The following is a 25,605-nucleotide window of genomic DNA, read 5'->3' on the forward strand; positions in this document are numbered from 1 at the left end:
GCGAGAGTCACGTCGTTCGTCGAAGAGCACAGCCTTCTTGTATTGTACCAGTTCTTCAATGGGGCCGGCCTGGTGAGACATAATGAATGAAAGAGCGTGATGTGAAATTATACTGGGAGAGGCATGGTCTAAGTGGGTTCGGAAAAGTGGTGATCACTTGATCGGCGGGTCAATATAGGTCGTTCGTCCATCCCACGGTCTCCTGCTAAACGACTGCTTCAAACTTCAAACTTCAAACGACTTCGATGAAGAATCTGTCATACTAGCAACTTCGCAGTGGGGCAGCATGGCAATCTTATAACAGCCAAGTTTGGACGCAAACGTGGAAGAGCCTCAAGTTCGAAATCCCAAACGGGCAGCCAAGAGATAAGGGCATCGGATGATGAGCATGAGTGCCGAGGGAGTCTCCCCATTGGCATGAATTTCGCCGAAATCCATGGACGCACGTTTCTCGTTTACTCCCGGTAAGGTTGCATGGTCTCCTAGAATAGGAGTATATCCACTTCAAGACTTGGCAAGGTCGTGCACGCAAGGCTGGGCAAGGCTCGGCTCGAGGCTGGGCGGCGTTTACCCACCACGCAAATTCGTCGAGAAACACAAAATGAGACTGTTGAATGTACGAAAGCGGTGGATACAAGCTTGGAAGTTGCTTAAGAGCGCTGGGCACCAGTTCGTGGGGGCCTAATTCTGTCGGTACTTCTCTGTAGCGTGCGTGGCAGACTCTTGGATTGACTTGGCTGCGCGCCTTCCGTATTCTGCCGATCTTCTCATTTGAGAAAACTTATCGTGCCAAGGCCAAGATCACATGTAGCCATGTCCAGGGGCAGAAATGTGCATAGGCCATGCCGGATTTGGATCCGCGGATCCACAACCAAGAACGGGGCTCAGCGACGACACTGCTTCAATGCTCAAACATTGTTATCTTCGGCCAAGAACGTTGTGATATTTGGAAGAGATCGTCAGATAGAATGAGAATTCCAGCGCCGAGATTCTTGGTTGAATGGTTTGCGAAATGAGAGCAAATCTTCGTAAGTTGACGAGCGAAACATGAGACACGGATCCAGTGGCCGATGTTGCCGCTGACAATGAATTGTTGACGACAAGAAAAGAGGCCATCAGGAGATTCTTCACGACGAGCAACCCATGCAAATTGCAGATACGATGTCCAAGCTTCTATACCCACCTTGGGCACGAGATTGTGGCAATCGGGTATGAAGGAAGCTTTGACACCAAAACAAAAATGGACTGCAAATATTTCAGGAAAGAGAAGAGAGACTCAGCAACTATAATTGCATCAGTATTGCTGACACAGGCTCATTGAGGTGGCGAGATGATGCGAGCGTATTGCACCTCCTTTCCTCACCAGATTTGTTTTCTCGAGCAAAAGAGTGTATGTTTAGGAAGCCGATATCTCTGCTACATGAAGCTTCGTGGTATCTCCTCTCACAACGATTTGAGATGCAAGCAAGGACAATAACTTAGTAACGGGCTTCAAAAGCGCACACTTGCCGTCTCGTTTGATGAAGCTTCGTGGCCTCCTGGTCTGAAATGCCAAATCCCAACTCCAAGACTTCATCAATACAATAACAGCTTGATCAACGCCGAGAGAATATAGAACAATTCCCATACATCATCATACGCAAGCGTCTCGACTTATCGCAACTCGCCAATAGTATATTCAAGGCCTGCAGCTGGCGGGTGGGTTCATAATACCGGCTACATGTAGCTCGCACTCATGCTGGTAAATGTTTTACCGGTTCCATAAACAGCAGCTTCAAAGTGCATGTGCTTATTATATGAGGGAGGCTAAGCCTTACTAGGCCCGGTCACTGCATGGGCTTCTAAGTCGGAGAGCATCGTAACATAGGCACGTGACCAGTGTATGAAGTCGCGATAGACTTGACAATAACGATATGGAAGACATGCAGATATCCAATGGAGAGACTTCTCAAGGTCATGAACTCGGTCTCTGGCTCACGGAGCTTGGTGTACAACCCGACAAGGAAAACGCGGAAAAGACGACTGAACGAAATCTAACAGGCCGATGGCACAAGTCCAGCTGCTCGAACTTTCGTTTCCAGTCAGCTTGTCACCGGGAAACAATCCTTCGCAAGCTGAGAGCGCGCTTCTTCATCAATATAGAAGAATATACCCGTGACGAGACGTCGTCAAGACACGCATCAGAGTGGGGTGCAATGCTGTTATGCTAGAGCGCGAAGCAGCAAAGAAGATAATTGCAGCAAACATCTCCTTCAATATGCACTGTATATCAAGAGGTATAGAACGTAATGGTACATATGAGATACGGTAGGTACCTATGCTAGATGTTGCCACTCAAGAGGTTGGTGAAGGTAAGACTACCTCGGCAAATAAGAGTGCGCTACTCCCAAATAGGTTAGAGACACTGTTCTTAATCAGAACTTCCTCCTTTCTGCTCATCATTGCGTTGAATATGATAACAAGCCTTTCTTGTCATAAAGGTTACAACAGAGTGAGTGAAATATGCGAGAAGCTGGGCCGCTACCACTGCGGATCTGCAAGCGCAAGAATCGCTCTCAACATGGCCAAACATCCCGAAGGCACTATGCTTTGCATCATCTCATTGGCAAAGGACCCGAAGCCGCATCCCTTATGTCATACGTATCTGACCCATGGTCTACCATAAAGGTCAAACATTCCGGCTTGCCAAACAGTGCCTACCTGAGTATATATTTATCCCTCATCCCGAAGCAGAAATCGATCCCGACCTCCTGCCATCCCCAGAATTGGCAAATTGTCAGAATATGGGAAAGGCAAAAGATGGTCCGTATCGGCATGCATGGTAATCTTTGACAAGAGTCACCTTAGCTGAATGTGATCAATTGACAATACGTTCTAGCCACGAGTGCAAGAGTCGCCACCTGAAATGCGATGGGCTACGACCCTCTTGCACGAAATGCTTGTCGGCTGCTAGGCGGTGTGATCGTGCGGGCTCTAAGCAATACATTTTCCGCCATGACCATAATCCAAGTATTGCCACGAGTAAGAAGAAAGGGAAACGAAAGCGGAAGAGCCAGCTGCAGTGGAGCGAAGACCAGGACTGGGCAGAAGTGCAACCGAATCGTAAGGTCGCTCTTTTCATGTCATTACTGCTTATGCTTACGATCTCAAGTCAAGTTCATAGACAAAAGTCATGATCTTGACTTTTTGGAAGGATCCGAGAGTGACAACGAAGATGAAAATTACTCACCATACATTCCAGATTGGCCAGTCACTGCGCTCGAAGGTTCGGAATCTTTGTATACAGATGTAGTGACCCAGCACGATCCCGTCATGCGAGCCCAGGAAAAGTTTGGGACTCAATTGCAAAGACCTCCTATGTCAATTAGCGAACTAGTCGCCAATCATGACGAAGAGAGAAGTCCAGAATCAACCTATAACCGACTTCCATTCGGACCTCAAACACGGAGTCAGGAGAGCTCGTCCCCGCTACCATGGACGCACTCGCCGAAGAGCTATCTCTTTATCCCTCCATCGTTGGAAAGTTCGGAATGTCTATGGCCATTGCAGACTCAAGACGAAGTAACAATCCTGCAACACTTTATGAGTGATTTATGTCCATGGGTACGTTTTGTTTGGTGATTCGGTTTTCCGAATTTTGACGTTCTCGCAGTTCGATTATTGTGATAGAGACAGACATTTCCAAAATCTAGTCATTCCAGCGTGTGCTACGGACCGAACGTTATTTAACGCAGTACTCGCCGTCTCCGCCAGACATCTTAGTCGTCAAGGCAAAGTAGATCCGTACCTAGCAGACAGATATCAGCAGAAGTGTCTAGAAAAGCTCATTCCAGAGTTCAATGACCAAGACACGATCCCGAACGATCTATTGTTCGCTGGGACTATAGTTCTACGAGTGTTAGATGAAATGACAGGTTCACCTCGCCCCAGGATGTAAACTTCACCATTAATTCGGTAGCTGACCAGCAACAGAGGATGATCCCGCGATCCGATTTCAGGGGCACGGTCTTTCGACACAAAGCTTGATACGTGGTCGGGAAGACTCACTCCATGAATCATCTCTTCGCATCAACTGTCTGCGCATCGAACTACGGCAAGAAGTAATCATATCATTCATGACCAGAAAACCAATCGCAACAATCGCCCAATTCTGTGATATCGACCCTAGCCTTGAGCCAGCCGATGACTGGACCTGGACATACAGAATCATTGCATGTCTTGCGGACTGCTTGAACTTATGTTATGGAGAGAAACGTGCAGATGCTGTGGAGGAGTATGGAAGACTGTCTGAATATGTTGCTGGTTGGGCAAGGCAGTATCCTCCTACATTCAGGCCGATCGGATCTTCAAAGTCAAAAAACGGAAGAACCGACACCCTCCCACAAATCTGGTTTCTTAACGATTGTCATGGTAAGAATTCTTTTCACTTTGATGGTCGCTATTAACATTAGCAGTGGCGGCACACCATTACTTCGGACTTTGCAGGATTCTCCTTTTGACCCATGACCCGACTATCCCATCCATCGGCGTCGATAGGAAAGTGAGAACTGAGTTCGTTGATGTAAGAGAAGCGAAAGGAAGTTTCTCACACTTATTGACTGTAATTGAAGGAACAAATTAGAGAGCAAGTTCGATTACTCTGCGGTATCGCTATTTCCAATCGCCAGCACGTTTGTGCGATGCACACTGCTGGCGCTGCAATCGCCATGTGTGAGTGATAGCGATGGTCACTTGTGTTTCTGTTGGGATCTAGACTAATCGACGAGATACTAGGCGGAGAGCGCTTCACAGACCCTACTGAACAGCAAGTTTTACTGGATATATTGATTGAAGCACAAGCACATGTCGCTTGGCCCTCGCTCAGATTTGAAGATATTTTGAGGGGCGTTTGGGGGTTATGAAGGCTTTGATTCTCAGAAGAACAATTCGATACGAACTGCTATGACAACCCGTCGTGTTTCTAGATCTTCACCCACGCCAAGTATCAGCTCCACATCACACAGTGAAAGCGACTCAGAGTCCATCATCTGGCTACACAAAATTTGTCAACAAACGTTAGAAAGCTCACCACCACCAAAGGACTTACCTCATAAATCTTCATCCATCTCTCATCAAAAGGCTTCCCTTTCTCCACATATCTCAAATCAGTCGCTAGTCGAATCCTGCCATCTTCATCCTCATTCACCGCACTCGCATGTACAATGAACGGATGATGAAACACGACATCGCCCGCCTCATAATCAGCCGCCAACCACTTCCTCTGCCACTCCTTCCCAAACTTCCCCGCATCACGTTCCAGAAATCCAGTATCCATCATGGCAGCATTGAACGCCGAGATCTTCTCCTCTTCACTAAAGTCCTTCGCTGCTTCCGCGAAGTACTTCTCCAGCTTCTCACCAATACCGACCGAATCCTCGAGATACAAGAGTCCACCACCTCTAATGGTGCACGAACCGAGCGGAACCCAGGCTGTGACGGTGGTAGGTGGTCCTCCGCGCAAGAAGATCTGATCATAGTGCACCTGGGTAGCTTCTCCACCAGGCACATTAGGACGCAAGATCGAGCGCTCGAGAAGCGTGCTATCTTCCCACCCTGTCAGACGCTCGATGAACGACTTGATGGTAGGATGAGCTGAGAAGCCGCGGTACCATGGCGCAGCGTGAACGGCGAGCATGCGGTCCACGTACTCGGGATTGTGGCCTTCGAGTCCGAATGCTGTGCGTAGCTTTCCTGGTGCTAGCCACTGTTTGACCATCAGTTTAAGATTGGGTATATTGGAGAGGATTAGATACGAGTCTGGGATCGCTTCCGCAGTAGATTCCTGCTGCCGGATCCGAGGCTTCCTTTGTGAGGCCTGTGGGACCGAGGTAGTTGAAGTATTGTCTTCGTGCTTCGATGACATCTTCCGGTGGCAGAACGCCTTTGACAAAGAGATAGCCATCTCTCTCGTATCGTGCTTTCATTTCTTCAAGTGGCGTATCCAGTGAAGTTGATTTTAGCTGAGCAAGACATGAAGACTCGATTGAGCCAGCAGAAGACTTGAGAGCATATGGAAGTATGCCATCCCCGCTTGGGAGGGGTTGGTCATATGCCGGAGGTGTCGAAATAGAACCCATGGTCAAGCAATTGTGGCAGCTGTAGCAATTGTGAAAAGCAGAGTATGAGGTGCTGAGATCAATCCTGTTCTTTTTGCTTCTTTACACTGGAGATGACGACCATGTTTATATACTTTGCTTGCCCGCCAGATGACGCAAAGGCTGGACATTTTCCAGCGTATCAGATTCCCGAGTCATCTTGGAACAGAAAAAGTCTCCGCCAAGAAAAGAGTCAACCTGCCTCGGAATGTTTTACCTTATTGCATTTTAGCGCTTACCGAAAACGGGAGCCTTTCTATATCAAAGTCTATGCACCAGAAATCTAGATCATTGTCCTCAACATTTCAAAATTTTCTTACATTGCATATTTTCATACGTCTCTAAAGCGATGCAAAATACTCCCTCAATTCCAAAATGAAGCTAGGCTCTCGGGCTCTAGGTCGGCTCTGCAAGGTTGAAGGCCATCCGTTCCATCAGGACCGTGTCACGGAGACTCCTCTCTCCTAGTGACCCTTACCCAAAAGTCAGTGATGATCCATATGCCCGCATTGAGGAACTTCGCAGGCTGATTGACATTCACGATCGCAAAGTCAAATGATCGCAGTAGCTAGCTTAATTAGTAAACCAACCAAGGCCACATTGACCAATTGCTCACCTCAACGTATATCTTATTCAGTTCCATAAGAGCAACAGGCTTTCCAAGACATTGGTACTTCCCGTAATGAAATATCAAATCACTAGTGCTCATCATGGTAGCGAGTGTATCTCCCTCGGCTTCGAGCCACCTCTCCGGCCTGAACAAATCTGCGTCTTCTCCGAAGATTTTCTTCGAGTGATGAACTCCATAAAATGAGGATCCGATCTGCGTCCCTTCAGGGACAAATATACCATTCAACACATCACCACCTTTTGGTACTGTCTTGTTGAAGATCCCCGTCGCTGGTGGTGTGATTCGAAGACCCTCTTTGATCACTGCTTGCAGAAATGGTAGCTGTTTCGCTTCACTATCCGTGATTGGTGAAGAGATCTTGCCAGTCTTTATTGCGCTGTCTATCTCTTCTTGTAACTTTCGGTAGCATGGAGGAGAACTCATTAAATTGAGTAGTACTACTCGAATTGTTGCCGCCGATGTATCGCTTCCGGCAATGACTTGAAGGAGGGTTTCGCCTGCCACTTCCTCTTGAGTGAGGCCGTGTCGGATAAATGATCCCATCATGTCTTTCTGTGGCTCGGCACCAGGTTGGAACCGATCCCTCGTGATCTGTTTTGCAACTCTACGCAAAATTAACATTGACTTTCTGAGTCTTTGGGTAACACTCACCCGATGAAAGCTCCAAAGCCCAATTTATCGGCCTCATTCGGCAACAAACTTCGGAACAGACGAGTATGGGTGAGTCTCGCCAGCCATGGAATGTTTGCCATCACCAGCATCGCAGGAATATACTGCTCCGTGATCTTGATATACTCAAAGACGTCTTCGTCCTTATCCAAAAATCCGAGTGCTTTTCCGAACGCCAGATCACTGATGACATCCAATGTAAAGAACTGCCCTTTCTGCCCGAGATCCATGGGTTCGGATTTTTTGTTAGTTGATAGGTATTTCCGCTCAATCAAATTTATCAAGTTCTGAATTTGCTTGTCGATGGTTCCCTCCATTGAACTGTTTTCTTTTCCTGAGTACTACAACAGGTCAATATAATTTGGCGTTTTTGAATGACGACACTTACTCCTGCAGCCATTTTGTTCCTCAGATTAGTATGCGCTTCCTCGTCGCGCAAAGACAGGAGATTATTTCTTGCTGGGTCCAACCTCATGGCATCGTACCAAGGACCTCGAGTATACGGCGAACGAACCGCCATCATCTTGCGCAATATATCAGGGTCATTCGTGACCAAATCATTTGGCCCAACTCGTGCCAAAGAACCTGCATCTTTCAGCAATCCGTTGATGTACTGCAATCATTTTTTCTCACCGTATTCATCTGTGACTTCTTTCAATGCACTGTGCATCTGGCCTTTCAATGATTGCTGAACCAGCCAGTACTTCGACAGCGAGGGCCAGAATGGACCTGGGATGTGCGATAAGCGGTACCAGTTGTAGAAGAGATACGTTAGGATCCCTGCCGCCAGGATGCCAGACAGGGATGCGATTGCTCCAATACCTGCCATGTTGCACGGAGATCGAAGTGGTACGGCGTGGTTGCAGAATGTTGGATATCGAGATGGAAACAGATGCTGAGGATGACGAGCTTTCTTGACATTTGTCCCTTGTTTGTGCCTTGGCAGATGAACAAGCAAGCGAATGGTAAATTGGCCTGCAATGCAGCTTCCCTGCCTATCATGGTTGAGCTGCATGATAATCATGTTAGCTTCCCATTGATGTTCGATACGCTGCCTGCATAGTTTCACGTCGATGATTGGGCATTGAAACGGGAATGGAGGGGTGCTCACGAAACCCCACCTTCATACTTTCACTGTCTGCTGTTGTTCAGACGTCGTGAAAACAGCCATACAATACATAACGACGCCAATGCCTCAGATAGCTGGATCGAATGAATAAGTGTTCTTATGACTGTTTGCCAAAGAAGTTGTTACTGAGCACTAGGCCTGAGCGACTTAAAGTACCCGCATGAAGCCATGCCTTGGCACATCCATACAAAGGGCTCGCCATCGTTAGATCAAAATACTTGCACAGATACAAAGAAAACAATATTTTGCCATGTTATCAAAAGATCACAAACCCTCGATTCCAGAAAAAATAGGATATGTTGTCGATGTCGACTACAATAATCCTCGGTAATGTTTCAGGGGCTCGCTTGAGGCCTGAGTGCAAACTGCACCATTTTGGTCTTGGATTTCAAGTAGATTCTCGACAAAGTCTCGTTTCAATCCGGCGATGGACGTGTGCGGTAATGAGGAAGACTTTCCATACATCTCTGAACGTGTTGCATTGTAGCTTAGAAAATCTACTACCGGCTTCCAATCTTATTGTCGTATTGCTGTTTGAGATACACTCTCTAGCCAATTTCTCACAGTCTAAGTCGTCTCAAATTTCCAAGCCCCTTTCCAGTTGGTAGCCTCAAATGGCCATCCACCAACACCAATGTTAAGTAGCGTAGTGGACTCGAGCTCTTTTGCTCTGGCCTTGAGTTCATCTACATCCCAATTTGCATACAGAAACTTGCCCTTCAAGAACTGGGCTTCAGGGCTTGCGAGCCAAACACTGAAGCTTGCTGGCAGGGAAACTATCGAAATTTAGCTTGATGATCCTTCACTTAGTCATTCCATTCGACTTACCATTATCTTCGAAGCCGACAGCCTTGATGCCACCAGATTCTCTGTTCATATCCGTGTCCACAACGCCAGGCTGGACGTGAAAGACGCTTAATTCCGGGTGTCCAAAGGCCAGAGAATCCCAAAGCCGATATACTGCAAGCTTGGCGGTGCTGTAACAAGCAAATCTATCGGCAAGGTTGAAATGTGCAGCGGCTGAGTTTATCTCGATCACGACGGCGTTAGTTGATGCGTAGTGAAGGAACGCTTTCGCAACGTTCAACGATCCTTTGAGGTTCAGATGAACGGCTTCGAGGAATTTATCGCTGTCAACATCTTGAACGGCCTCCTGGGGCCCGATCATGGCTGCGTTGCTAACCAAGATGTGGAGTTTTCCGTCGCCGACGAACTTGGCGAAGGCTGCGTCTACTTCCTTCTTGTTTGTGACATCGGTGGAGGCCACAAAGACTTCGACACTGGGGTACTTGCCCTTGATGAGGGCTTTGGTGTCGAAGAGAGGTTGTTCTCTGCGGCCGAGGAGGGCGATTCGAGAGGCGCCGGCTTCGGCAAAGGAGCGAGCTGTTTCGGCACCAATGCCAGTACCGCCTCCAGTGATTAAGACGGTTTTACCTTTGGCAGAAAGCTCGGGCCGGGAAGGAGATATGGATTGATATGTTTCAGTGTGCCACTTTGAGGTTGGGGATGGAAAAGGAGCAGCCATAATGATTGTAAGTTGTACAGAGGATTGGAAGAAAGCGATCGATTGCTGATTGAGAAGGACATTGTTGAGCAGACAATGTCCATCTTTATATACGGTCGAGGTGACATTTCTAATGGAGTACCTTCGGAGTTGTTCAATTTGTGAAGCCCAGCTTAATGAGAAAGATTGGATGGTCGTATGTTCGAACCAACATCTTGGTTGACAAAAAGGGTGACTTCAAAATTCTTATCTGTCTACTCGCGTTCCAGACGGCATGCTCTTGACGCTCTTGAGACCCGTTGTATGTGAGTGTACCACAGCAAAGAATGAGGAAAGGCCAAGTTTGTGTTATAGACGACCATTATTGAGCATTAATATTTCACAGTGTTCCTCCAACGTGGCTATTCCCAGACAAGGATGGTGGCAAGTTATTTGTGGTGAAACACTTCGCACCGCTCGCACCAGCTCGCATGTACAAAATGTTCCGCCCGTCGGACTCTGCTGACCAAGACATCGGCGCTGACAAATGCAACAAAATTGATATAGGTAAAAATCCACACACCCATGATCTGCTGCAGTCTACCGGCAATTCAAAATGGAGACAGCAGATGGTCAGTCCGTTTTGAGGTGTGAGCAGTGCAATAAGCCGTTCGACAAGCGTGAGTTACATCTTGCCAAGACATCGCCTCGTGACACTGAGCCCACTGACGGTGTGGTGCTCTAGACTCTACGTTGAAAAGACATGGATACTACTGTCGGTCTCGAAGAGTCGGTAGTACCCCTCGATCTCGATCATGTATCTCTTGTGCCAAAGGGAAAGCTCGTTGTGATAATAAGCGACCCGAATGCTCGAGGTGTGTATCCAAGGCCATTGGATGTCACTATCCACATGCCGCGCCCAGAGGTACGGGACTCAAGACTCAACACAATGCTGAGGCTCACACGGAGCGGAGGAGGATTGGATCTTCATTGGTGGAAGCTGTTCCTAGCATCGACACCCCGCAAGATTCGAGGAATGGAGACATGACTTCCCAAAATGCGCTTGTCACGTTAGAGCCAAATTTCGCAAATGCAGGAGAGCAGCTCCTTGATTGGGACTACACAAACATCGATTTTGCCGAATTTCTGAACTCCCCGACGAACGAGGAGAATGTTCAGTACCCCTCCTTCAGGTCATCATCCTTACTCCGTCAGTCGACACCCCCACCATCCACTGCTCAAATATTTCATGAACACCGATTTCATGAACACCGATTTCATGAACACCGATTTCATGAACACCAGTTCTCCTCCTCCAATATATCAATACCACCAGTACCGGATCCGTTCTTCCGCTCCCTCGTCCTCAAGCCGACAGTAGGTTTCGGGGCGTCGAGAATCGCTACCCTCATACTCCACAACCTCAGATCTTATCCCCTGATGATGCTCCGCCACGACGCCCTTCCACCTTTCATCCACCCGGCATTGATATCTTCCAACGAGGAGGACAACTATATGGAGCCACTGACGAATTGCATCAGTTTGGTGCACATGATTAGTAGCAGGGTGCAAGGGAGTCGAAAATTATTTTGGAAGAATGTCCGCGTTGAATGCGAACGCTTGTGTGCCGATGTACGTCAAAGCCTGAAGAGGTGTAACAATAAGCTGATGATTAATCTAGCATATGAAATTGACTAGATGGGAATTACTAGCTGCCATGCAAGCCCTGTCCATTTACATCCTCATAAGACTAGAGGAAACCGAGACGGATTATAATAATTTCGATGTCCTGCTAGTCACAACTGTAACCGTAAGTCCCACCCCTCCACCTCTGCCCCTAGGACATTAACTCTAATGGAATCACATAGGTAATAGCCAAACGCATCACCTGCAGCCTGAAGACATGCAACACACCGTCAGCACTCTGCAGCTACAACCGCGACATAACCTGGAAAGACTGGATCTACGAAGAATCGCGACGACGGTCAGATCTTTCCCCCTCCCCTCCCCTCAAACACCAACCCATACTAACAGCCTCCCAGATTATCAGTCGTCTACCGCGTCGTCGGCATGCTCGTCCACTTCGACCCAGCGGGAATGTGCGCCCTGCAAAAAGACCTGGTCCTCGCGCCCCTCCCCGCGAAGAAACAGCTGTGGGAAGCAAGCGACGAGTTTACGTGGCGGGCGGAGCGGGAGCGGGATCCGCGGTCGAAGAGCGATTTTGGGTTGGCGGCGAATGGGGAGCTGGTGGAGTTGGATGAGGGGCAGATGTATTGTAGTGATGCGGTGTTGTTGTATAAGTCGTTGGATGCGAGGGTGCCGGAGAGGAGGGGTGCCATGTGGGAGGATTGGTGTTCGGGGATGGATGGGTTTGGGGGGCTTGTTATGCTTGCTGCTTCTTTGATCGTGTGATGGGTTTTCTGTTGTGGATGAGGACTTTTTGGATCAGAGTTGGTATTTGGGTATGCTCGAGGAATTGGGAGATCTAGACTGGCGGGAGAAGAATTTGAATTGTCGAAATCAACCTTCAGACGGCTTTGCTAGGTTCAGGGGCTTCGCTTAGTGCTTCACTTCTTCGAGCAACGCAATAGAGATAATGAGTAAACTTCGGAATACTAAGATATGCCATTATGTATTATCTTATGTCTGTCTATCTTTGAAGGATGATAATCCCCATAGAAGAGAGGCCCACTATGATGGTCTATACTAGCTTGTAAGGTCATATACCCATCAGAACCTCCATCAATACAGGGAAATTTGGTGAACTAAAATTCATTAGTCTTGTTTCGATGATTAAAAAGAGTTTGAAACACTTACCCAAGTCCAGTAACGGGATCCCATCCCTTGGCTGCGGGGAAACCAGGTGTGCCACATCCAGGATTGCTGCCGCTGGTGATGTCGTTGAAAGCTTCGGGGTGTTGATACTGCAGATATTTGTTAGTAATTTTCTTTCCACATCAACAGGTAATTGACTTACGATAACAGGATGAATGAAACCAACAGTGCTCTTGCCAGCAGCAAGACGCGCTTCATTGATCAAAGTCAAGACCGAGGCGAACACAGGTGAAGACAACGATGTACCGCCGACCAACCACCAAGAACCGTTCGAGTAAACGACTTGACGATCTCCAACAGCTCCAACATCTGGGTATCCACGTCCACCGTGATGGTAAATACCACCAGTAACACTGCTGAAGTCGCTGTTGTTGATATAATGATGATAACCGCTGAAACCCAAGCTAGACTCGACTTGGTCAAAGTAAGCAGAAACGGCATCTCTCTGGTAGTCCTGGACACCAAAGACGTTGGAAAATCCACCACCGGATGGGAATCGCTTGGTGGCGACTTCCAATAGCTTCTCGCCTGGAACTGGAAGGGTTGTGTTGCTGAAGCGGTCCCATTCTGTGCTGCCGACAGACAGCACATACGGGCATGTGCTGGCGAAGTCAACTTCCAAGATGTTACCTTCTGCGCCGTTGCAAGTTCCTGCAGGGCCACCGACACCCGAATCGCCAGATGACATAACAATGGTGGTTCCTTGAAGTGCAAGCTTCATCCATTCGTTGCATTGACGCTTCATGTAGAAGTCGGGAAACCCAGCTTCGTCGCCACCATATGAGATGGAGATGACGTTCGTCGGCTTGTAGACACCGCATTGCAATTGACCCTTGTATCCGCCGGGGTTGGGGTCAGGATAGGCGGGATCAAGGCAAGCCTCGATGGTGCAGTCACCGGTCTCGCCAAATGCGCTGTAGGTGCAGTAGCTGCCGTCAATAGCATCGAGGAAAGCTTGGAATGTCAGTTAAGCTTTTCAAATAAACACACGTGATTACTCACTGTTCCAGAAGCCATTGAAATCACCAGTGGACTCATAGTACTCATCGTCTTCTTGGAAAAGAACGAGCTTCTGGGGGTAAATGAGAGGCTGCGAAGAGTCGAAGTCCAAGGGAGCTTCAAGATCGATCGGCACAAACTCGGTTGTATCTTCAATGGCTCCAATGGCACCATCGATCAGATCTTCCTCAGGGTAAGTGCCGTTGGGAATGTTCCTATTGAAAATTAGAGCTGGTCCTATGACTTCGGCTAGTGGTACCTTACGGGTAAAGAGTGCTGAAATAAATGTCAAGATCCTTTCTAGAATAGTGCACATCCAAACTCTCAAAGATTCCAAGTTGGTTTCCTGATTCTGCTGTGGTAGCGTTCGGAATACTGTACTGCACTAAATCAAAGCGGTTAGAATCACGTAGTACAAGTAAACGTCGGACCGCCACGTACCTCTTGTACATTCGGCTGTAACGTAGATGTCACAAACGCTCGAGTTCGGGTGGGGGAAACCTGGGAGCTGTGTAATCAATGGTTTCACGGTATCGGGTACACGCTTTTCGAGCCCATCAGCTCTGATTGCCTTGTTGACGTGTCGCTTCGCGGCCCTTTGTCGCAGTCTAGTACCGGGAGTGACATAGTCGATGTGCTCCCGGATGTGGGTTGGGATATGATACTCCTCAGTCGAGATGTCATTGGTGCCGGAGACGTGCTCCCAGACGAAGAACTCAGCAATGAGTAAATCTTCTGCTTCACCAGTTGTTGCGTCGAATTGAATCCACTGGAAACCGCTGTCAGCGTTGGGGACTTTCACAAATTCCAAGGGAGGAAAGTACCTGTTTGTTGACAGACAATGCAAAACGGTCGGAGCCAATTCCGGATTCGGCAAGCCATGCCGTGACAGCATCGATTGTGGACTCTTCCGGGGCGAAGAAGTCAACAATCTCTTCTGGGCTCATGTGCTTGCCGTAATTCTCAGACCCTGGAGTGGAACTTTCAAAGAGTCAGCAACTTTAGTCTTGAAGTGTTGAGATCTATACTTACATGTCCATGAGTTTATCATGACCAGCCTCAAGGTTGGACTGCTTCAGACCTATACGCATAGGCAAGATCTGAGTATCAGGCACCTTGGACTTCTTTGTCCACTGATTTGACAAGTGGGACAAATGACGCTCATGAAGGCTATGCGTAAAAGGAACTTCACGCTTTGCCTTGGCTCCAACGAGGGAGAGGGGACTGGCCAACGTCTCAAGGACGAGGCCGCTGGCGAGAGCTACCACCAGAGAATTGAACAACATGATGGGATGAGGGACTGGAAAAGAAGTGAGGGGTCCTCCCCGTATAAGTACTATGTCGACATCTTAAAATTGCGCAGCAGTCGCGACCAACGGCGAGGCTGACCCAACAGGTCTTCTTGCTGTACCTAGATGCTGTACCTAGATACTAGGGCATATTAGCGACGAGCTTCCCGCCCGGAGCTTGCAGATAAGATTATTTAGGTAGGTAACCTTGCTCGTCTCCGCACAAGATTGGCTCAGTCAAGGCTGTGTCAAGTACGTGATGTCCTGGGTTTCCAGTTACCATGGGTCTTGGCCTGCAGTCAGCCTAGTCGTGATGGTTGTAGAATGGCCAAAGCGGGATCAGCACCTGCCAAATGAGGTTACGAGGCATTGGTTATCGTCTGCTTCTGGGGCATTAGCGAGGGATCATCTGAACAATGCAAACATTTGGCTCGTGGTTTTCGGAAGCAACACTCCTGCATTCCATCCGTGCTCAGACATTTGATGCAGTAAGGTGTATAAATATCTCGAGGTGAAAGCATTTTTGTTGGTCTGAGCAGGAAATGAGGTTGCAGTGATGTGAGGTGAGATCTGGCGCGGGGAAATTAACTCTCACAAGCGGCCGTTCAGGGGCACTCGCTTACAAACGCCGCGGCCCAATCGCAAGAATGAGCCCCTTGCTCTATTAGGAAGGAAGCTTATATATTGAGGAAACAAGCAGCCGCAATACAATACATAATTTAAAAGTCATGCAAAGGCGTGTGAGCGAATTCCCATGAGAGACCATTCGATTCTATTACCTCGTATTAGCAAAGAGAAACTGATATCATCCCGCTGAACACAATGTCTTTCCTGTTTAGGGATACGCAACATATCCCCTTGCTCCTCGCTCCAAATGCAACTCCGCTCTCCGCAGAATGGAAATGCAGCTACACTCTGACACTCCAACGTCGTCTGGAGTACAACCGTCTGGACATGAAGTCTTGTTTATCGCTGGTGTCTGTCATGGGTTTTGCCTTTGTTGCCATCGGTCTCATCTCGCATCTATGACGACGATATCGCGGGGTTGTTGGGAATATACCGGGACTCATCAAATTTCGGGGCCAAGGAAAGATGCCTGTAGCACATCATGTTTCAAATGAGTGGAGATGTCAGCTTCGACATCTGGGCTCAAGTGCCGCACCGAAACCCTAAGGTGACAGTGTTATTACAAGTCTAATGCAACATCTCTAGGAGGTTTTGTACAAAGTCTTGCCACAAAAGAGAAGGTATAAAACTCCACAAAATTCGCCAACGCAACCTATAGGCCTCCAACTCCAATGATCATAGTCTCGATTACCACGACAGCATCCAAGCTTACCAGCCCACAGTGGCCTTCCCAAATTCATTCTGGTAGATTGTCTTGTTGAATGAAAAATGTATGATTCCCGGTCGATCATCTTCTTGGTGTCCATACCAGGCTTCCCACTACCAAAGGGCTCGCAGCCATCCCAAGCATCCTCCATGCCCAAACGATGCTCGGTCTTTGGCTTCCGGTCCCTGACTCTCATCTTCTCGAAGAACACGTAGCTGCCATAGAATGCAGAACTGGTGTTTCCTGCTGCTGGTCCCTTCTTCGCCATGAATGCAGCCAACCCGCTGACCTTCTTCTCAGGATGGAACGACTTTGCAATCTCTCGCGAGAAAGCAGCTTGTGACATATTAGTCTCTCTGAGGTATTTGCGGATCTTCTTTCGAATCTCATCGCAGGAATCGTAGACCGGAACTTCGTTCTCCTCTTCTCCCTCCAGCATAATGCCTTCAAAATCCGTGTCTGCCTTTCCACCCTTAGCAGTGGCAGCTTCCACAACCTTCGCCTTCTTCGCGATCTTGACCCCATTCAATTCCCTGTGCTTGAAGAACGCGAAAGCATTTCCGTAGACAGAAGAACCGTTTCCTTTGTAGGGACCACTCTGATTCATGAAAGTATGGTATGATTTACTGTTAGTCCCAATAGCGCGCTGGAATTCGCCCACTTTCATCTCTCCAGACTCAAGGAAGCGTCGGATTTTGGCTCGTACGGCATTGCAATTGATGTCAACTGTTTGGCAGATTTCGTCGTCGATATCATATTGAACAGCTGGTTCGGAAGCTTTGCGCTTCTTACTGGCAGGTTCCTGTCAGGCTATTAGGGTCTGTTTGCTCGAAGAGAATTAGGGGAAATTACATGCTTCTTCATCGTGGTGGGATCCGATGTAGGGACAGTTGGATTTGTGGTGATCGCACCCAAAGGCTTGCGGACCGGACTTGGTGGCATCCTGCTCGATTTGCTCCGGTATTCGTGGTCGTGGTTGAAGTTGTTGAATTGTGCTCGGGTTGAAAGTGCCTAGGTAAATAGAGTTAAAGTTTATGGGAGCACTAGCGTGTTTTCGTCGCGTTGCGGCGCGTCGCCCAAATCATGTTTACATTTCTGGTAATTCCTGCAACTTGATCGTCCAGAACGAACATATCCGATATGGCGAATAATTGACCATACGCAGCGTATACGGTCTTCCGGGGAAGGAAGCCAGGGGTTTACGAAACTTTTGAAGAGTGTCAAGAACAAACGTGCAGCTATCCCAAGAGCAAGTATTCTGGTTACGAAAATATGTATTATGCGCAATGGTAAGCTGCGGACTCTTCATCAAAACCCGGTACTAACTCGCTATAGGGCTTGGGCAGATTGGCAGCGCAAATTGGCAGTCAAACTTGGTGCTTCGACGTTCCTACAACAAGCTGCAGCGAAACCCAAGGATGTTCCAGCTCATGCAGGTACAGCTTTGCCCACCCGAGAAGCGCCCACAACAGCCAATCTCCCGCCTTTAACCGTACCTCGCCCCCAAATGAGCAGCAACCATCCTGACTCCTCTTCTCCTATCACGTCGCAATACATGCCCTCTGCAGCACGAGGTCCGATCCGCATTACCCCGCCATCTTCGTCTCCGCCAAACTTCAGAGCAGGTTCCAAACGGCCCGCAAGCTACAACGGCGGGGTTGATTCGGATGAGGAATGGGGTCCCAGGCCAACGAAATACAAAAAGGACACGGGATTTGGGTACATGCCGAAGAAACCCAAGAACGACTATATCGAGACCCCAATCCCTGTCCTGAGTCGAGAAGAGCGTTTTGAGTTGGATCAATTGGAGAAAAATAAGGCACCAGAGAAACCTCTCGTCGAAGAGGATAAGATCAAACTCACCCCCGAACAAGACAAAGTGGTTGATCTTGCTTTGCGAAAGAATAATATCTTTCTTACTGGTGCTGCTGGGTCTGGAAAGACGGTGACTCTGAAGGAAATCTTGAGACGTATTAGAAAGAGGAAGAAGGGAGGAAAGGTGGAGGTGATTGCGCCTACTGGGATTGCTGCACTACCTTTGGGTGGGAAGACTACATACTCTTTTGCAGGAGTAAGTTATGATATCTACACACAACTAAGCTTGTTATGCTAATAATTTGTTGCCAGTGGCACCCGGATTCTTTTCGAAAAGGAATCGCAGAGTTGTTGGATGATTTGAAGCAAAGACCAGGGGTCCGGAAAGCCATCACAGAATTGGACACTCTTGTTATTGAGGTCAGTACTGCATCCTCTGCAGAAATCAACTCATTCAAGAGAGTTAGACTAATATCATAGCTTTTAGGAGATCTCTATGGTTGAAAATCAATTCCTGGAACGGCTGAATTTGCTCTTCCAAACAGTCTTAAAGAATACCCTTCCTTTTGGCGGAAAGCAAGTCATATTCCTTGGAGATTTCCATCAATTGCCCCCGGTTCAACCTTTCAAAAACTGCATGCAATGTGGGCAGGAAATTCCCAGAAAAGAAGTACCAAAATGCCCATCCCCCAAATGCAACCTGAAACAAGACACGGGGGACGCAGACATTAAACCAGCACCGCAAAATGAATTCACCTGGGGTGACAAATGGGCCTTCAAATCATCCATATGGAGCCAATTGAAGCTGCGACATATCAAGCTTGAACAAATTCATCGTCAGAAGGACACCAGCTTTCAGGATATCTTGAACAAGATACGCAATGGTGTAACACTATCGGTCGATGAATGGCATCAGCTGGAACGCCCCAAAGTACTCCCAAAAGACGCATATGCCGTACGACTGATGTCGAGATTGGCTCAAGTCAAATCGTTCAACGAGCAAAAGCTGGCAGAGCTTACATCGCAGCCGAAGACCTGGAGAGCCCACGATTCTGCCGAGAAACTCATCGCCCCACTCGCCTCAAACAACTACAAAGTCAAAGAATACAAGGACTCGCTTAAAGATCATCGTCTTCCGGAGGAGTTAACATTAAAGGTCGGGGCCCGAGTGGTCCTCTTGCAAAATCTCGCTCATGACAAAGGACTGGTCAACGGCTCCCAAGGTGTGGTCATTGGTTTCGCACCATCACAGACCGAAGGAACAAAGAATTTAGAGTGTGCTGGTCCCCACCAAGCATTTCGAGCAAAGTCAGTGAGAGCTTTCCAGGCTGGCAATGTCGAAATGCGACCTCTAGTCCGCTTTGCTAATGGGCAAACGGCATTGATTACCACTGTCGCCCAGGCTTCTGTAAGAGGCGATGTTTTGGATCCTCACGAACAGTATGTCCTTGCTCGCACGCAATTGCCACTCACTCTTGCTTGGGCTCTGTCGATTCACAAGAGTCAGGGCATGACATTGGAGTACGTTGAGGTGTTGTCGAAGGACATCTTCGAGACGGGACAGCTTTACGTAGCGTTATCGAGAGCTACACATCTGAATGGTTTACGAGTGACTGGCTTCAAGAGGGAGCAGTTGCCTATGGATATGGATGTGATGCAATTCTATAATGAGACCAATTGGGAGAAGTTGGAGCGGCCAGCGCCGAAGAAGAAGCGCGCGCAGGTCATTGATCTGACGTAGGCCAAACAGGTCAGACTTAGGTGCGAATAGGCACATTTCTTTTCTTTGGCGGTTTTGGCGATGATTCGGCATCCTTCGAAGCCGTTTGTAGGATATTTGCTTGGCGATTGAGGATACCATCCATAGGCACGCAAGAGCTGCGGCCTGATTTGTTGGACATAGAAAAAGTTTGAGCGCGGATTTTGCCTCGCGGCCCTTCGAGGTGGATTTGTCTTTTAGACGTCAGTAGTTGAGCTTCGCCGCTCATTACAAAGAATTCATTTGAATCTATGAACCCATGAACCTGGAACTGCACTTGTCTGATGCCTCAACGGACGTTTTGGTGAAAGACTCAATAGTTTAGTGGGTCTGCCCCTCTCGATTTCCTAACCTTGACCTCGAACACCCTCAATAGATCTATCTCTTCTAAAATGAGTGCCTTCGGATTACTCAAATCTAGTGGACCACAATCAAGTCAATATCCGTTTTGGAACCGGCCTTTAGATGCTTCTTAATATAAGAGATAAGAAAAAGGTACTAGCTCTGAATTACTGATAAGAAAAAAGTACTAGCGCGCGATGTGCAACAAAAGACTTTTTTCTTTAGAGTCCAAGGCAAACATGCGGGAAGCACGCGCTCCACCGCTGAAGTACAAAGAAACCTAATTCAATGAACCCACTCAATTTGAAGTCAAAGTATATTTCTCTGCTCCACACGTTTAGTTTTTCGTTGTCAAGTATGTGTAGAGGATCACGTTCAAACAGCCTCATTTGATGTCATTCCTCTTGTGTGCCTGTGTAGAATGCGGAAGTGGGGTAATGGGAAGCACGTTTTTATCTTTGCAGATGATGAATGGCAAGGGGCGACATCTTATCCACCCATCTGTAATTTTTGGAGCACAAACCAGAATAATGGAGAGGAAACGAGATGAGTGGTCTATAAATACCATCTCAACTTTCTCCTTGGGTGCTATGTGTTTATTCAGTCATAGCCATTTTGTTCTCACCAACTCTATCCGCCCTCTTTTCAGTTAGTGAAAGTGTCTCTCACGACGGATTGCGGACAATGGCTTCTAAGGAGATTTCGACTGCCACATCGGGAGATCCGGGAACCCCTGGCGAAAAAGTTCATGCTTTCGGACTTGTATCTCTCGATTCTGAACCTGTGGACGACATCGACCCGAAGGAAGAAAGAGCATTTGTTTGCCTCACCACTTCTATCTCATGACCAAATCTGATCCAGTGACTAGGTGTGGAGACTTGACCTATTTTTTCTCACAATAGGTTCCCTGGGGTACACATTCAAGTACCTTGATCAGACAAATATCGTGCGTACCTTTGCTTGCTGAAAATCGATTCTCTTGCTAACGCGCTTCTTAGAGCAATGCATACGTCTCCGATATGAAAGAAGATCTTTCACTTTATGGCAATCAACTCAACTACTTTACCACATACTTCAAGTGAGTCACCAACTGCGAAGTCCTTCCTTCCATGGGCACGATTCTGAGCCCGACGTTGACGCCTTGTAGCATCGGATATATGGTTATGCTATACATCTCATGCATTACTATCTCGCACATCGGCCCTTCAATCTGACTACCGGCTTGCGAAGTTAGTCTCACTCCTGACTATGTTCGGTAAATGATGGACTAACAGCATGAACAGGTCATGTGGGGTATCTTGACATGCTGCTTATCCACCGTTGACAACTACGAACAGGGAAGAAACGTGTACATTTCTCAGCCGGGAAGCTATCCCTACAGACTCACTAATCATTACTCTAGGTTTACGGTCTCCGTTTCCTCATCGGTTTCTTCGAAAGCTGTACCTGGCCTGGGTACTTCACCATTATCAGGTAAGCTCCTCCTCTCCATATATGGAGCTTCAGTAAACGGGTTATAGTCAATGGTACTTACCTCATGAGATGGCTTTGCGAATGAGCATATACAACATCGCACAGCCTGTTGGCGCGATGTTATCAGGGGCCTTGCAGGGTGCGCTTTCTACCAACCTTGATGGCTCTCTAGGTCGATCTGGCTGGCGCTGGGCCTTCATCATCAACGTGCGCTATCATTATGCTTATTATGCTACGCTATTATGTTGACTGGCGGCTTAGGGTGTATGCACAATCTTTATTGCATTGGTTGCTTTTTTCATCCTGCCAGGTTTCGTATGTCTCGCAGGGTGTCAAGATCAGACGCGATTAAGTACTGACAACGAATAGCCCGAGCGCCAAAATCCTTTATCCAATTCTACCTCAAGCCTCGACACATCGGTAAGTAGATGCCACTTTGGATTGCGGCTCAGAATTGAGCTGAGCTTGGATTAGAGATCGCTCTAGCACGTTCTTGCCGCGTGGGACGGAAACCTCAAGTTGGCATCACCCCTAAAACTTTCTTCAGAGCCTTTACATTTTGGCAATTATGGGCTTTTGCTAGTATGCACATCCACTTCCTATTTCTAGGGTTTCACGTCAATGACAAGGCTAATAATTTGCAGTCGGGTGGGCTTTCGGCGGCAACACAACTCCGACCAGCTACTTCAATCTGTAGCTCAAATCTCTGAAAACTTCTAATGGAACACTAAAATAGTAAGTCGAGCAGTTCAAGTCGATGAGCCTAACATTGGAACAACATCTAGCTCGGTCCCCATGCTCAACTACCTACCCATCGTTGGACAGGCTATTGCGCTTGTTTGCGAACTCTTGTTCAGTGGTTTCAGCGATTACTTCGGCTCTCGATTACCATTCCTCCTCCTTCATGCCGTAAGTATTCGTAAGCAACCACTATAGTGCTTAATTTGACATCATCTCCAGGCTATCAACATCTCATCGCTCGTGATCTTGGTCATTCGCCCAAGCAACCAACATACATACATGGCAGGTTGGTATATGAACTACATTGGATCGTGAGTCACAACCTCGGCCATCATTTCACCTTCTGACACTTGAACTACAGTGTCTCAACAATGCTCATCTGCGCTTGGGCCTCCACATACCACGAAGATGAACCCGAAGTTCGAACTGTCTTTTTTGCAACCGGTATAATTATGTCCTACCTCCAAAGCGCTTTTCTCCCTATCGCAGCCTATCCAGCTTCCGAAGCACCGCATTGGCGGATTGGCGCGAAGCTGTACCTCGCTTTTGTGGTCATGGCTGTGTTCATATTTGTGGGGACTTGGTTTGGACTTAGATGGCAAGAGAGAAAGAAGGCTGAAGATAAGATTCAGGAGGATGTTGTTGTGGAGAAGGCGGGTCAGAAGTCGAGGACTAATACCGTCGTGCGCTTTCAGGGAGATCTTCAAGAGAAGGCTTAGTGTAATGACGCGTCAGATGATTAGGTTAATACATAGACATGGTACGGAGAATCCTATCATATGTATACGACTTCGACTCCTCGCTTAATTTCAAGTCTCGCTTACCACTAAAACGGAAAAAATATAGAAAAACATAAGCCCAAACCAAAGTTTTAGTTGGGAAAAAAAGCTTCATAGAAAATAAAAACAAAACGCCCGGGCACACAGTACCGAAGTACTGCGTGCCCGGGCGCCCAAGCGCATAGCTTGTTCGCGGTGGCGGAGGGAATGGCGTAGTTAGGAGGAACGTGGCGAGTCACAAACAGACCCGGTCAGTCGTTTGGCCGCTTCCTGAGCGGCCTAACCGGGCTGTGGTGGAAGAATTGCTTATTTGAATTTATATAGACGGGTTTGGCAGAGGCTAAGAGTTGGTTTTGATTGGCTGGCTTGGGTTGGAGCCTTGCGGTCTTTGGGTAGGCTGAAGGTGAGGCTGAAGGTGAGGCGCAAAGGGTGGATAGATAGGTATGTTTACTGTTTTTGGTGGAGTGGGACAGACGTCATTACTGGCTATCTTTATATCTCTCAAGTTCTCAAAATCCGACTTCGAGTTAGGAACTTCTTCAATTCATCACCAGATACCTTTCTTGATCTTGGTAGGTTCATGTTTCATAAAAGGCACTCTTTTTATTGTTCATAATATGAGGCGATTTGCAATCAGTCTCTCGAGATATACTGGGGTAAGTACCGTCAACCACTTTCTTCTTGTTGTCAATCCTATTTCTGCTGCGAAAAATTCTGTTCGGTGCCATTTAACTCAAAGTCAACAAACCGAACAGTTCAGCAGACGTACCCCAGCAAATCCGATCCCTGACCGTGGCAACATCACAAGCAGAGCACTTCTGAGGGAATGTTCCATTAGCAGCTTGGTGGTTTGCCGCCTTAAATCTGAGGCGATGACTATGTATATAGTCCTCAAAAAATCTGGATGCGGCCGTGCGGCCGGACTTAGAGTGAATCAAAGTGCATTCACTTTGTTCAAACTTTGCGAGGAATGTTGTTCTAGCCGAATCATGTGTGAATAGATTCAACTCGTTTGATGCTACAAGTGTGCTGTGGTGCATCTCAAAGACATTTACTTCCTTGATCTCTTGACCGAATGTGGAAGTAATGGAACTCAAAGTCCGGCAAAGCAGCAGAACATCAATTCACTCTAAGTGCGCTCACTATATGGTATAGCGTAGGTCCCAGATATTATGTCTCCATGATTTTTGATTGGTTGTCCAAAAACCGGCCGAACAATCACTTCTAGTTGACTTCTCTTTTGATGCTACACAATCAACATAGACCACTATCTATCATCTGGAGTGCACGTCTTTTTCACACAAGTCACAATCTTGGGTCGGAGTATCAATGCCCCCACGTACCCCATGTCATTCTCACGTACCGCAATGCAGCTCACGATACTGAAATTCTGATACGGGATCAGTTTCTCCACCAATCCCCACAATATAGAAATGCAGATACCTTCTTTTGGAAACATTGACGGGTTCAATTTCTCCTCGAATGACGACTCCTAAGATTCACTAAGTCTGGGAATTTCATTTTACCATTACTTAGGACCTAAAGAGTGAGAGATTAAATGCAGCTAGAAATGGAGAGAAATCACCCGAATATTTAAGACTTTGATGCACAAAGATAACATTGAAGACTGCCACCGGCAACATACGATCGGTTTAAATACACTTTCATGAAGGACCAGGTAGACCATAGTTGTTCAAAAGTCATCCAGTACCCATCTAGTGGGATAATTTTATCACATCCGTATACGCCCTCTTTCCACGACAGTCAACAGCCACAAATGATGTGCAGAGGTGACACTTTCGTGCTAAGCCAGAAAAAGTACCTGGACTCAAAGCACAAAGTCCTGAACCTACTCAGAGAAATCCTCAAAGACAAACGACAACTCCGAAACTGTACACTATTCCGTAAGGCAACCATGTACTTCAACGTAACATAAAGGCATATTAATTTTCCAGAAATAAAGTAGCAAGTGAGAAATGCAAATCCGGTCCTTGATGCCCAAATCCACACACAAGGGTGGCTCTAGTGAAGCCGTCAACTTCGCTCGTTCCAGCTCTAGTTTGTTGAAAAGAAAAGAAGAAGAAGAAGACAGCGGATGGAGCGGCCGCATGTATTTATAGACAGAGGAGGAGGGGAGGGTGGACTGAACTAGTGCACAAGGCTCTAAATTCACTCAAAGAGAAATCCTCAATCA

The 25,605-nt window shown here is 47.5% G+C and overlaps 8 protein-coding genes across 8 annotated transcripts; 3 read left to right on the top strand and 5 right to left on the bottom strand.

Moving 5' to 3' along the window:
* Positions 1 to 2,460: 2,460 nt before the first annotated feature.
* Positions 2,461 to 4,962, top strand: LY89DRAFT_99269 (uncharacterized protein). Its single transcript, XM_018223564.1, has 8 exons — positions 2,461 to 2,821; positions 2,879 to 3,102; positions 3,152 to 3,603; positions 3,653 to 3,914; positions 3,973 to 4,410; positions 4,455 to 4,561; positions 4,611 to 4,710; positions 4,774 to 4,962. Exons 1-8 carry the CDS (start codon positions 2,652 to 2,654, stop codon positions 4,899 to 4,901), a joined length of 1,881 nt encoding a protein of 626 aa, XP_018070286.1. The 5' UTR covers positions 2,461 to 2,651; the 3' UTR covers positions 4,902 to 4,962.
* Positions 4,963 to 5,013: 51 nt separating this feature from the next.
* LY89DRAFT_735074 (uncharacterized protein) lies at positions 5,014 to 6,116 on the bottom strand (the record flags this gene model as incomplete). Its single annotated transcript, XM_018219973.1, has 3 exons — positions 5,014 to 5,031; positions 5,087 to 5,743; positions 5,793 to 6,116. 3 exons carry the CDS (start codon positions 6,114 to 6,116, stop codon positions 5,014 to 5,016), a joined length of 999 nt encoding a protein of 332 aa, XP_018070287.1.
* Positions 6,117 to 6,466: 350 nt separating this feature from the next.
* LY89DRAFT_647991 (cytochrome P450) lies at positions 6,467 to 8,294 on the bottom strand. Its single transcript, XM_018211985.1, has 5 exons — positions 8,068 to 8,294; positions 7,823 to 8,019; positions 7,417 to 7,775; positions 6,751 to 7,369; positions 6,467 to 6,702 (listed from the first exon to the last, which is right to left on the bottom strand). Exons 1-5 carry the CDS (start codon positions 8,261 to 8,263, stop codon positions 6,580 to 6,582), a joined length of 1,494 nt encoding a protein of 497 aa, XP_018070288.1. The 5' UTR covers positions 8,264 to 8,294; the 3' UTR covers positions 6,467 to 6,579.
* A 734-nt stretch (positions 8,295 to 9,028) lies between these two features.
* Positions 9,029 to 10,496, bottom strand: LY89DRAFT_647994 (putative oxidoreductase). The gene is made up of 2 exons (XM_018211986.1): positions 9,392 to 10,496; positions 9,029 to 9,339 (listed from the first exon to the last, which is right to left on the bottom strand). The coding sequence occupies exons 1-2, from the start codon at positions 10,086 to 10,088 to the stop codon at positions 9,131 to 9,133; spliced, it is 906 nt and encodes a 301-aa protein (XP_018070289.1). The 5' UTR covers positions 10,089 to 10,496; the 3' UTR covers positions 9,029 to 9,130.
* A 166-nt stretch (positions 10,497 to 10,662) lies between these two features.
* On the top strand, positions 10,663 to 12,458 carry LY89DRAFT_670467 (uncharacterized protein; the record flags this gene model as incomplete). Its single annotated transcript, XM_018213163.1, has 6 exons — positions 10,663 to 10,726; positions 10,808 to 10,971; positions 11,004 to 11,678; positions 11,728 to 11,856; positions 11,915 to 12,030; positions 12,089 to 12,458. The coding sequence occupies 6 exons, from the start codon at positions 10,663 to 10,665 to the stop codon at positions 12,456 to 12,458; spliced, it is 1,518 nt and encodes a 505-aa protein (XP_018070290.1).
* Positions 12,415 to 15,458, bottom strand: LY89DRAFT_618634 (alkaline serine protease). Its single transcript, XM_018210844.1, has 8 exons — positions 14,913 to 15,458; positions 14,705 to 14,861; positions 14,322 to 14,649; positions 14,145 to 14,265; positions 13,884 to 14,095; positions 13,024 to 13,835; positions 12,864 to 12,970; positions 12,415 to 12,811 (listed from the first exon to the last, which is right to left on the bottom strand). Exons 1-8 carry the CDS (start codon positions 15,164 to 15,166, stop codon positions 12,766 to 12,768), a joined length of 2,037 nt encoding a protein of 678 aa, XP_018070291.1. The 5' UTR covers positions 15,167 to 15,458; the 3' UTR covers positions 12,415 to 12,765.
* Positions 15,459 to 16,310: 852 nt separating this feature from the next.
* LY89DRAFT_618637 (uncharacterized protein) lies at positions 16,311 to 17,715 on the bottom strand. The gene is made up of 2 exons (XM_018210845.1): positions 17,355 to 17,715; positions 16,311 to 17,304 (listed from the first exon to the last, which is right to left on the bottom strand). Exons 1-2 carry the CDS (start codon positions 17,442 to 17,444, stop codon positions 16,378 to 16,380), a joined length of 1,017 nt encoding a protein of 338 aa, XP_018070292.1. The 5' UTR covers positions 17,445 to 17,715; the 3' UTR covers positions 16,311 to 16,377.
* A 3,387-nt stretch (positions 17,716 to 21,102) lies between these two features.
* Positions 21,103 to 23,400, top strand: LY89DRAFT_750007 (MFS general substrate transporter; the record flags this gene model as incomplete). Its single annotated transcript, XM_018221186.1, has 13 exons — positions 21,103 to 21,237; positions 21,287 to 21,364; positions 21,417 to 21,496; positions 21,566 to 21,578; positions 21,702 to 21,764; positions 21,821 to 21,891; positions 21,939 to 22,098; positions 22,153 to 22,206; positions 22,356 to 22,473; positions 22,536 to 22,584; positions 22,677 to 22,800; positions 22,852 to 22,943; positions 22,994 to 23,400. The coding sequence occupies 13 exons, from the start codon at positions 21,103 to 21,105 to the stop codon at positions 23,349 to 23,351; spliced, it is 1,395 nt and encodes a 464-aa protein (XP_018070293.1). The 3' UTR covers positions 23,352 to 23,400.
* Positions 23,401 to 25,605: the final 2,205 nt, after the last annotated feature.

This window comes from Mollisia scopiformis (assembly GCF_001500285.1).
Source record: "Mollisia scopiformis unplaced genomic scaffold LY89scaffold_14, whole genome shotgun sequence".
Lineage (NCBI taxonomy): Eukaryota > Fungi > Ascomycota > Leotiomycetes > Helotiales > Mollisiaceae > Mollisia > Mollisia scopiformis.